The sequence below is a fragment of the Cariama cristata genome, unplaced genomic scaffold, assembly GCF_000690535.1.
Source record: "Cariama cristata isolate BGI_N322 unplaced genomic scaffold, ASM69053v1 scaffold2567, whole genome shotgun sequence".
Taxonomy (NCBI): domain Eukaryota; kingdom Metazoa; phylum Chordata; class Aves; order Cariamiformes; family Cariamidae; genus Cariama; species Cariama cristata.
This window is the reverse complement of record NW_009626903.1, coordinates 69646-82372: the sequence shown is the minus strand read 5'-3', so window position 1 is coordinate 82372 and position 12727 is coordinate 69646. Positions and strand designations below refer to the sequence as shown.

General features: G+C 38.2%; 1 protein-coding gene across 1 annotated transcript in view; it reads left to right on the top strand.

Moving 5' to 3' along the window:
• The first annotated feature begins 3972 nt into the window (after positions 1-3972).
• Positions 3973-12727, top strand: part of LOC104164775 (baculoviral IAP repeat-containing protein 6-like) — a 51811-nt gene continuing 43056 nt past the window's right edge. Inside the window, exon 1 of the mRNA XM_009704219.1 lies at positions 3973-4000. Coding sequence (XP_009702521.1) covers positions 3973-4000 — 28 coding nt within the window. The remainder of the gene's footprint in view (positions 4001-12727) is intronic.

Below are 12727 nucleotides of genomic sequence, written 5' to 3'. Positions count from 1 at the left end.
TTTCATGGTCACTGCAGCCAAGGCTGCCCTTGAGCTTCACATTCCCCACCAGCCCCTCCTTGTTGGTGAGAACAAGGTCCAGCATAGCACCTCTCTTAATTGGCTCCTCTATCACTTGGAGAAGGAAGCTATCACCAATGCATTCCAGAACCTCCTGGATTGCTTATGCCCCGCTGAGTTGTCCCTCCAACAGATACCAGGGTGGCTGAAGTCCCCCACAAGGATCAGGGCTTGTGAATGTGAGGCTGCTCCTATCTGTCTATAGAGGTCCTCATCCACTTGGTCTTCCTGGTTGGGTGGTCTGTATCAGACCCCCACTGTAATGTCACCTGACCTTGCCCTCCCTTTAATCCTGACCCATAAGCTCTTGGTCGGCTCCTCATCCATCCCCAGGCAGAGCTCCATGCCCTTCAGCTGGTCATTGACATAGAGGGCAACACGCTCTCCTCGTCTCCCCTGCCTGTCCTTCGAAAAGAGCCTGTATCCTTCCATTCCAACACTCCAGCCATAGGAGCCCACCACATCTCCATGAGGCCAAGAAGATCATAGCCCTGCAGGCGTGTGCACATCTCTAACACCTCTTGTTTATTCCCCATGCTGTGTGCGTTTGGATAGGGGCATTTAAGTTGAGCCTCTGATAAAACTGACTTACAGACTGGAGTGGCTGGGATTCCTTTGTGCTGCTCTTCAGATGCTCTCCTGCTGACCTGTGATCCCTCTCCAGGCTCTGGGCGCCTGTTGCTGGCACTGGCATTGCACTGGAAGGAGTGGGATGGATTGAGATTCCCCTCCACTGACAACTTTAGTTTAAAGCTGTCTTCTTAAAGGAGAACAGAAAGGGGCTTACAACCCTAGTCAAATTGAAGAATCGCTTGCAACGATTTAGCACTGACCTGTACTACAACTTGGTATATGTGACGGAGTCTTTCCTATCAAAAGCTTTCAATTTCACTGGATCCTGATGATATCTTTATAAAGTTAATAAATTGGGATTACATTTTTTTGCAGAACAAAGTCTAAAGACAATGTTCATAAGATGAAAAACGCAAAATTATTATGTCTTTACCTTTTTTTTTCTTTATTTACTTAGCCACAGGTGTCAAGTACACACAACAGCGCATCAACAGAAGAGCAGCAGTTGTACTGGGCTAAGGGTACGGGCTTTGGAACAGGCTCTACAGCTTCTGGATGGGATGTTGAACAAGCTTTGACTAAGCAAAGGCTAGAGGAAGAGCACGTGACCTGCCTTCTACAGGTGTGTAATAATGAAATTTTGATAAATGATAAGCACTTGAAACATTAGGACTGGATAGTAAAAACGGAGCTTGTATTTTTTCAGTCATATAGCAGAGTAATTATGGTATTTTGGGCAAAAAATAATTTACAACCACCTGTCTGCGTGAAAAATGGTATAGATATTTTTTGAGTGAGGCTGTTTTCAAACATCACTAGGCTGCTGTCATGATTTAACCCCAACTGGCAACTAAGCACCACATAGCTGCTCACTCGCTCCCCCCAGGTGAGTGAGGAAGAGTAAAAGTGAGAAAACTCGTGGGTTGAGATAAAGACAGATTAATAGGTAAAGCAAAAGCTCTGCACACAAACAAAGCAAAACAAAGAATTCATTCCCCACTCCCCATGGGCAGGTAGGTGTTCAGTCATCTGCAGGAAAGCAGGGCTCCATCACTTGTAACTGTTACTTGAGAAGACGAATGCCGTAACTCTGAATGTCCCCTCCCTTTGTTCTTTCCCCAGCTTTATATGCTGAGCATGACATCATATGGTATGGAATATCCTTTGGGTCAGTTGGGGTCAGCTGTCCCAGCTGTGTCCCCTCCCAGCTTCTTGTGCACCCCTAGCCCACTCGCTGGTGGGGTGGGGTGGGGTGAGAGGCAGAAAAGGCCTTGACTCTGTGTAAGCACTGCTCAGCAATAACAAAAACGTCCCTGTGTTATCAACACTGTTTCAGCACAATTCCAAAACATAGTCCCATACCAGCTACTATGAAGAAAGTTAACTATCCCAGCCAAAACCAGCACAGCTGCTGCATAAAAAAGACCTGTGTGGATAAACCTGGGTGATGGTTCTGAATAGACAGTGAGCCAAGAAGCTTTCCAATGTATTTCCCTGGAGTTGTTGCATGTTTCTGTCAACATCACTGCATCCAGTCAAAAGTAACGGCTGTCCATTAAAGGAGGAGAATGTGGAAATACGCATTTTGTTTTGTCTGCCAAATAATCTTACCTATTCGTTTCTCACCTGTTTTTTCTCTGCTTTGTGGAAATGCCCATAGTTGTTACTGGCGTCCATGAATGCGTTATGCCAATATAGCAAAATCTCACTCAGACTTACTCTAAAATCATGAGTGTGTCAATTAAATAACAATCACCAGTAAACATCCAGATCTTAGTAAAACTCTGATGCCTTCCAAATGCTTTATGCCAAGGAGAAGAAAATGCTGCATAATTAGACTTTTCAGTCCATTCTGAAAGGCAACCAACCCCTGTTATTTTTTTTAAAATAAGATACTATCCAGTCATCAGAAATTTCATTCACAGAACTGTTAGCTCAAATGCGTCAGCTAACCTCACTGCTGGGGCAGAGCACAAAGGAGATGAAATTCTGAGAATGTCCATGCCCTGACTGATGGAGATACCATCTTGATCTCATCAGTTATTTCAGTCACTGTAGATTACAAGGTACAAGTATCATGTCCCTTGCAAAAGCAAAACAAATAAAATCTGAAACCATTTTCCTAAGGAAGAGGAAAATCACCTGAATTGCTCTTGGTGAAACTTCTAGGCAATGTTCTGTATTATGCCATGCGGAGGTTTAGCTGTAACTGTGGTAATGTAATTCATGAGGTAAGGAGGCATTTGCTTTGGGCAGCCAGCAATTGGAGAAAGAAGCAGAAAAGCCTTCAGCATTTTGCTGAAGATGTCAGTCAGTTGTACAGCGGGCTCTCCTGGTCCCTTCTTTAGAAAGGTGGTTTAGAAAAATTCTGTTGTTCAGAGTGCCGATAAGATGCTGCAGCAAAATACCATGGATAATGGGGTTAGAGCAAAGAGGGAGAATGAAACGAAGGAGAAGAGGCTAAAATGGTGAATGGAGTCCCTGAGACTTCAAATAATACAGCCTTTCAAGCCTTGAAGTTACTTAATTTGAGAGTACAACTGCACAAATTGGACCCATGGAAGTGCGTGAAGTTGTACGTCTGCAATACGTGTAAGGGCCTGTGAACTCGGCCAGAACTACCCTTGGGATGAGCAGGCGCGCAGTCGTGAGGTGACTCCCCCGCCATCGCTGAGGGGAAGGGCGCTCTTCCTTCACTGAAGCAAGAGCCGTGCTCGCAAGTGGTTGTTCCAAGTAACTGTCATGTTCACCGTAAGTTGCAGACCCTGAAGTCCCTTCCAAAAGGAAGTTACAGAGGTTTTTGAAACATTTGCAGTTTGGAAAAAAAGATCTTTTGTTGCTAGTTGGTGTTCTAAAAGGGAATGGGACTGATCAGCTGTATGTCTCAGTGGTGTGAGCTGGCAAACTCCTGCTTCGAGTAACTCCAGCAAGTTTGTCAAAATTCATATTAATTGATTTCTTAACTATTATAATTCTGAATGACTTTATTTAATTTTATCATTAGCCAAAGTTGGAATCATGATCTAATAATTGTAGAGAATTTCTTCTGAGACATCTTTGGGACTCCTGAAATAAATACCAGTACTGAATTAGCGAAATAGCTAGTGAAGTATTATGGCGTCTTCCTTAAAGGGAGGAAAGTCAAAGTTCTTTGCCTATAATACATCAGTTTTGATTAAATATTTTTGTGTATTTCAGGTTCTTGCCAGTTACATCAATCCTGCAGGGAGTACATCAAATGGAGAGACACAAACTAGCCATGAGGGGAGAGGACAAAACAGCAGTGCTCTTCCAACCGTTCTCCTAGAGCTACTCAGTCAGTCTTGCCTCATTCCAGCAATGTCGTCATACCTCCGCAACGATTCAGGTAATGTGCCATTGTCTCCTTCTAAATCAGAGTTGGCTTGCTTCTGTCAACTGATTTTTTTATATAAATAATAGGTAATTCTGGCTAGTTTCAGTGCATTTGCCAATTTAGAATTGTACTAATGGAACATTTGCTTGAGCCTTAGAAAACAAAATTACAGTGTTTGTTGAAATACTCATTTGTTGTAAGAGTTTAAACTTTATAGTTTTAATGTCTTTGTTTAAATTTGAAATTTAATTTTTAAACTGTTGAAACTAACAGGAAAATAGTATTTCTGTGTGAAAAGTTTACACTTTAGTTCTTCTACAGAAGATACATGGAGAGAGAGTACTTTATACAAGACCATGAATCTTACTGTGAAGAAAAATGTTAATTTTGTAAGAAAATCAAGCAAGTATATGCCTGAAATTGGTAAATGTTGCGCGTACTAGGGCAATTCTGTTTTAATTTGATCAGAGCTTTTTCTGCTTTATTTAGGAAATACAAAAATAAAGCCTCTTATGAAAACTGAAAAATATTTCAAATATATGGGAACAATGAAAATGTTGTGGTTTTTTAGAAGGAAAAACAAGGGAGTTGTATGTTGTCATCACATTTCTACTCATAATTTTAAAACAAAGATGTTTTGATAGTTTTCATCCAGTATGTTACACCTTGCTGCGTAAACTATTTCAGTTGTACAAGGTAGTGTCAAGCAGTACAAGTTAAGCAACTGCCTGTGTGGAGCTAATGGCAAAAGCAGCAGACTGGGTTTGTGATTTATGTCCAGTCTCACTAGATGACAGGCTTTAGTATGAAGATATTGATAAACATTTTTTCTTCAGATAACTATGAGCCTGAAGTTTTTAAACACTGTCTGAGCCTTTGGTTGGATTTTTGTTCAGTTACTTTGTTTGTAAAGATGGATTTAACGATTAAGTAGCAGAAAGAGTTGTTGCAAATCTGAATAATTTGATTTTGGACTTACTTTGCCTGCTCTATTTTTGGAGTAACTGATGTACGTCTTGTTACATTACTGCAGTTCTTTTGGATGCCAGTTGCAGGGTGTGGTGATGTGAGTTTCTTGAAACAACGTTATAGCTTCTGGTTGAATTACAGGGTGTATTTTATCTCCCAGGTAAAAGACAAATCATCCATGTCTTAAGTATTTACAAAGCTACATAGGACTGAAACAAGAACGTGACTTTCTTCATCTGTAGTAACTAGGGCATTACCTAATCTTGTGTGATGGAATGGAAGTAGTTCAAAAACTCTGCTGGGACCTTATACTAAAAATAAAAATATGAAGATATTTCACTTGCCAGTTCGCAGTTGACACCTCTGCCTAATTTTGCAATGAATTTGTTTGCTCTGTTTTGCACATATTACAGTGAGGAAAATGAACTATGTAGGTTATATACCAGGCTCATTTTTGCAAACGAAAATATGATGTAAAACAATAAATGATAAAGTAAAACAATAATCTTTCTATATACTCATAAATTCTTCTTTGTTGAGGTAGAAAGGAAAAGTCATGGAAAGACCTGGCAAAAATGCTGTTATCTAAAGGATGAAGCCATTGGTTCTGAGTTATAGATGAATTGCAGCTGTTGAAATTGCTTTTTGCTGTTTTCAATAGGAAAACATATCTGTCTGTGTAAGTCACCTTTAACTGGGGAAGAACAGTCAGATACTGATAGAAGAAATGAGATATGTGGCTGGTGCTGAGAAGGTCAGACTAGTTTGGCTTTCAGGGACCATTTGTTTTCCCAAAGTACAAAGAAAAGGCAAAGTTTCAGTGGGAAATGTTCATTTTAGGTATGTTTTCCAGTGCTGGACTACTATTATTTGTGGTTGGCAGGGGATGTTGAACTGTTGTGCTTGTGCATTAACAGTTAGTAAAGACTGAACAAAGCAGATACGTCCTTCTTTTTCATAAAGGGGTGTGTAGCTCTTCACGTAGTAGCTAAACTGTATTAAAGCAAAGCAATACCTTGTTTTTCAGAGAAAAGCTGTTACCTACTCTTCTGATTACAAAACTCTGTACATAAAACTATAATTAACAATGTTCTGGATTTAAAAAAATAATAACTTTGCAGGCTTATGTCAGTCAAGCTTGTCTTTGAAAGCCTAATAGGGTATCAGTATGAGAGGAAAATGCAAAAAGGATGACTTCTGGAAAGAATGTCTTTTCTTCATGGGTATTTGAGTCAGATGCATTTAGTTTGAAACAAATCCCTGAAAACAGTTTGTCTTAGCCAGGCATGATTCCAATGCAGTAATTACTGTTTAGTTCAAAAGCAGACAGATAATACTCACATTAATGGGTGTGAGTTGCAGGTGATGCTGGGCCTCTCGGTGTCACCAACAGAGTGTCAGGAGACATAGGTAAGAGAGACCCTGGCAGTTGCAAGAGAGACGGAGGTTGAGAAGCTCTCGAGCTGTGTTAAGCTCTGGTACAATGCTTGTAAGACTGAAAAATTCACTTAAACAATGTACTTAGAGTTGAAACATTTTGAATATGGAAGTGACTTTTTAAAAATTGTTTTTATTTTTATTTTTTTAAAACCTCGAAGACCAGTACAGTGTAGAAGAACAGACTTGAGTCTTTCCTGATAGACCTGATTGAATTTCAGACTTCTGTAGCTTGAATACCTATCTCTTCTCCAATAGGGCTGAATGCCTACCCAGGGGGAGCAGGAAAGGGAACAGCGTTACCAGTAATGCCCATGTATGTGGTAGTCTGATTTTCAGACCAGTGTACCCCTTGCTGTCAAAAGGTGCTTTCATGTGGAAGAAGCAGGTAACTGTTTTCTTCCTGTAACATGCTGGACTGAGAAAGGAGGACACTGTAGACAGAATGGTAATAGAGTGTTCCCAGGTTCTGGCACCCCAGCAGGAACAAGCTGTGCCCAACACAATGCTGACAGAAAACCGCAATTTTCAGCAACTCTAACTTTCTCAGACTTGAATGGATGCTGGTGGGTCCTGTTGAAGGTTACCCTTATGCTGGAGATATTCTATTAGATTTTAGGTTTTACTGTCAACAGTTGCAATAACAGTGATCTTCACATATATATGTATCTCTGCCGTATGCATAAAATTATGTGGGAAACATTTTCTATAAAGAAATATGTGCAATGAAGCTGCGGACGTGCTGTTTCCCTTTATTGCACAGTAGACTGATACCACTGTGGGTATACAAGGTAGTAAGTATTTTGGTATTGATGAGAATTTTATATTTTGTTTACACATGCCGAGTTAGCTACAGGTATGATACACCCTGCTTGCAAAGTTGTTATGGCAAAATTCTTGAACGGTTCCAGTGTCAGAATATAAAATTGGTCTATGTCACAGTTAGAAATTTATCTGGGTTTTTCGTTGCTTAAATATGTTTTGCCATTCCTGTTTACTTTGCCCAGAACATACATGGACTAGATTGTTATCTAGATTGTTCTAGATAAAAGGAATGTTGATCAGATAAGGAGTGCTCACATATCATTTTAATCTTTTAGAAACCTTGCCTTGAAGCAGATCATTACAAACCACATTGCTCTGACACCTTCTGCAGCTTCATCTGCATCAGAGTGAGGTGATTGTGAAGTCCTTGAAAATTGTGAACTCACCACTTTCATTAATTTCCATAATTGCTTTTTTCTTGTAGAGAAGGAAGGTTTATCTGTCTATGAAGGACTTCCCTTATGCAAGATAGCTGTAGTCACACAGAGCAATAGCTGCTTTAGTCCTCACCCTGTTTCATTTTTTCTTGCGTTTGTTTTATATCTTGTTACGGCATTACTGTGGCTTTTACTATCTTTTATTTCATGAATGAAAAAAGTTTCTCTTTGTAACATGGTGAGATTTTTTTTTTTTTTTACTACATTTGTGTTTATTCCTAAGGACTTAATTCATGTTTACATTGGTAAAATTGATGTCGTTCTTAACTTCTGTATCGTGGAACTTCTAGCATGTATCCACTACCATGCGTTTATGCACATTTCACAAAAGCTGTCATGTAAAAACTTTTCACTGTTGTCTTGTATACAGCACATTTCATTCGAAAGAAGTACTGCTGTAGGAACTTTCAAATCTGTGAACACTTCTCTCCTTGAACAAAATGTGCAACAATAAAATTTGCACTGTGCAACAAGATGTTCCCAGCAAACGTGTGACCATCAGATTCTAACTGTAGTACATGGCTATCTTGAAGGTCTAGATTTTGCTAATAAAAGTAAGAGTTGCTTGACTGATGGACTTAGGTTTATGAAGACCAAATCAAGCTAGTATTTGCAAGTGGGAGAGAAGAAAGCAGTAGTAATAGTAGTCGTTGTAGCTAACAAGGCTTATAGAGGGAAGGCAGTGGAAGGGAATCCTAAACCAGAAGGAAAATCAAGTGACTTTTAGGACAGGGACGGTCTATTTTGTTATGGGCTTGGACAGTAAAGAGCTAAGTGAAACTGGTATTTACCAGGGATATCACAATATTAGGTAGACACTTCTTGCTTAAAAATACAGTTGTATTGGTTTGTCCCTGAACTCGTATCTAGCAAACCCTGGGGTGACTTAATCTTGTTTAAAGCCTAAGAGTGAGAGGTCTGGTACTACCTCTTCCTTGGAAGACAGACCTCGTAGCAAGTTGCAGAATTCTGCCTGAATTCTCTTTGTTTGAATTCCCAGGCTTACAGGAAGCAGGTGATAGTGTGATTTTTAGCTGGGGTTTTCTTTCATGTGCCCCTCTTAGCTCTCTTAGCCACCCTTCCTTCTTTGGTGGACAAAGACTCCATGTGGTGTGGTCTTGTGATGTTGAACTGAACATCATGCCTTTCTTTGCTCTGCATCATCTAAGGAAAAAAAATCCTCCATTTTAATGAGAATTAGTCAACAGTGAGGATCATTACCAATGCATGTATTGGATTTAACGTATAAGCACCAGCGCTCTATATTGGAGCTCATTTAACTAAAGTTAGACTTAGGTCCGCATAAGTACAGAGCGCAAGTATTACCTGTTAAGAGAGGCTATTAGTCTTCTGTTTTAAAACAAAATATAACTCGTATGGCAGGGCAATCTCTAATGATAATATTACCCTGTGACTTCCTTCAAAGGGTCAAAGCCTTTTGCTATAAGTGAAATTAGAAGTACAATGGCAGTTTAGATAGACAGTATATAATTGCCGAAAATAAAAATTCCATTAGATTTCAGTAATCTTAATGAACTTGTTCATTGGTAAAAGAATGATAATGAATCTTTGCCAAATTTGGTTATAACTTTGGGATTACTTTTTGTCTGTTTTGCTGTTCAGGTGTTTACAAAAAAAAGGTGCAGTATCTCACTCCAGTGCTGGTGTTCTAGCTGATTCACAGTTTTGAGAAGAGCGCTACGCACTGAAATTACATGAAATAAAACAGTTTATTTATTTCACAGAATTGACAAGTTTTAAATAACTTCAGGATCAAAACAAACAGCAGTAATTTCTACCTGAATTTCATAGTTCTGTTCAGTTTTCACATTCTTGTAACCTCTCATTTTAAAATCTATCTCAAAAATCCTTGTATTATGAGATTAATGCAATAATAGCCATAAATATGTAGATATAAGAAGTACATTGAAAAATTTAATAATGTTTTTACTCTATTCTATACTCTTAATTAAACATGAATAACCTGCATAATTCCTCTAGAATGTAGCTTAGTTTTACAGAATGCTTTGGTGTTTCGTATACTGAAAATGAGTATACAATGCTAGAGACTTGCTGTAGACTATGGACAGTAAATAAATTTTCTTGTCTGCACATGCTTCCTTCCAGTGCAGCCTCAGCTCTCTTTATCATTTCTTCTGGTTGAGCTGGTATTGACTCAGTCACAAAACCAGAACATACCAGCTTCCACCTCCTTCGTCCGTAAGTCACTGTTACAGTGTAGTTTCTGCAGCTAACGGAAATATCATTGCCAAATTCATTCTGTTCTAGATCCCTGACCTTATTTTATCCATGTGCCTGTTTCGAAGTGACTTCCAAAGGCTCAGTTGGTTTAGTAGTTACGAAATTCTGTGCAGTAATAAGCTCTCACCTATACAAAGGGTGTATTTCTTTGCTTGTCCTTTTATGGAAAGACTAGATGTAGCTTTGCAGCCTCGAAGAAGGAGCCTAGATGATTTTTCAGAAATGCAGCTCCTGCATTGTTCCTCTGTGCCATATGTAACACTAAGAAAGGTATTTATTAAAATCAGTGTTTCCTTTGGTTTTTTTAGTGTTGTTTTTCTACTGTGATTTTAATCCTCAGGCTCTCAAAAGTAGCTTTTCTTCTATGATCTCGGACTGTCTGCAGCTTTGGATCTAATTCAAAGGCATACATAGGTTTAATTTAAAATGTGGAAATAGTTTCATCAATTTCAGTAGTCTAATTGCATCTTCCATGAAGTATGCGTAAGAGTTGCAATTCTGGGCCTCGATCGTAAACGGTACAAAAAGGGAAAATGTCTTTAGGACCTGGTCCAGAAAGACAGAGTACACTCTTCTGGGCAAAGATCATTAAACCTGTTTTCCATGCAACATCGTGAATCCTTGTGTGATATATTTTATTTTACTTGAAACTAAGCATCAAGATGAAAACATGAAAGTTGCATTTTACTTACGTTAAACACATTCTAAAAATGGCGATATGGAAAATGTAACAAGGTTTTTTTCATTTGGAGAGTATGTTTTAGTGTGTCGTTGTAATTACCAATATTTCTTTAAAAGAAGTACTGAAACTATTCTTTGTTCACACCACTCTAAAGGATTTTTTAATTAGAAAAGCACATCGTCAGTATAGCATGATGATTTCAAATACAGATTCAGTAAAGGCAAGAAAATCTAACCCTTTTCAGCTTTCCACAAGACTAACAAAAATACTGCAGAATATAGTCAATAGTTAAAATTTTATTTATAGTATTACAATTTTTGGTATAACAGTATTCCTGTTTCCACACTTATACATTAGTGTAAGTTATGAGCCTAAATTATGGTGATCTAAAAATAAGACCTGTCTTATTTTTGTCTGTTTTCTGGTCTCAGCTATGAAGAGACATATTGCACAAAACCATAGAAAGCATCATGGGGCTAGCTTATATGTATTTATATATTTAATTAATCTCTTTCTATGTTCTGATTGTTTTCAGTGTTTGCTTACATTTCTTCTCTCTTGCATGTTTACTGGCAATAAAATAGTGCCATCTCTGTTTCTGCTATTTGGATTTCATCTGTTATCATTGAGAAGTTGAATATCATCTGCCTTCATTTACATAATTTAGCACCCTAGCTGGGCTCGCAGGTACATTTAGCAGTCATTGATGCAGCGCCCTTAGCCAGACACTTTGCTCTGGAATGTTTTTGATAATCTTTTCAGACAGAGTTGTTGGTTTGGGGTTGGTTTTTTTTTTTTGCTTTAAATTTAGAAATCATTCTTACCATCGCTGGTCTTTGCACTGTGTGCTGTGCAATTGATGTTCAAAAATGTCATCAAAGTGTAGTGTAGATGTACACAAAAACAATAACAAATAAGTTAAGCACAGTTCCAATAATCCCAAGCAGTGCTAAAATAGATTCTTCTTTTTCCTCTTTCTCCTCTTGCCTTTTTACATCTTCCAGTGTTGTGATGGCAGAGGTTCCCATTTTTCCTGCAAATACCTTCACCAGTATTCTGGCAGCTAGCTAGAAGAAAGAAAGCAAATGGTAAATCTGGTCTGACAAACATGCAAGCTTTGATGTTTTTAAAAACAGTTCTGTACTTCTTTACACAATATTTCTTAATGCTGTGTTTATTGAGTTGTATTCATCTTTTGTTTTCTTTTTGTATGAACATGTCCGTGTTAAAAGTAATTGTTCTGTAGATACAGATTTGATAGGAGGAGTGAAAAACAGCTTGATGCTTCAAGCCAATTGATATGCTTTATTATAAAAGAAATTCAAAATTTGTCTTTAGCCAGCTAGTTTGTTTCCTTATGAAACATCAAATTTATGAAAGCAGGTATGTGAGCTTTGTCAAATACTCTGAAATGCCTGGGGAGATTATGTGAATTTTCAGCTGTTGTTAAACATTTAACTGTCACAGTAGAAAACCAGTTGCAAATATTCATGACTGCTGTTTTCAAACATGGAAAATATGCCTCCCTAATACAGTATCGCAGTCTTTTTTGACCAGCGAGCCCTAAGTAGGCAACTGCAGATGAGATCTTACCCTTTTACTTGTTTAACAGATCAGCTTTTGGACATCCATGCAGCAGTAAACATTTAACAGAAAATGTCTGTCTCTTCAAATATAAAGGTTGTTACTATATATGCTTATTATTGCAGTATGCCAAAGAACAGTAGTATTTTTATAGTAACAAAATTCTGTGCAATACAAGGACTTGAGATAGATATTTACAGATGCATGTATGATTTATTACCTTTTTTGTTGCAAAAGTGAGGTTGACAGGTCATCTCTATTACTTAGCTGCTCTTGTACTCTTAATTTACAGTCGAATATCCTCTAGAAATACATTCCCTGTAAAATTATGTTCATTGGTGGCTGAGATGTTGATATGATATGTAATCTGCTATGTTGTTTTAGCCTTATTGATCAGGAATTTCTAACCTTAAACCAAAATTTGATTGGGATTTCTACCAGTTCAGATAACCCCAATTTACTGAAGAGTTGCATTCACATTTTATAGTGCAGTAGCATTTTTCTCTCCTGCAAATATCTGTAATCACTGGAGATAAACGTATT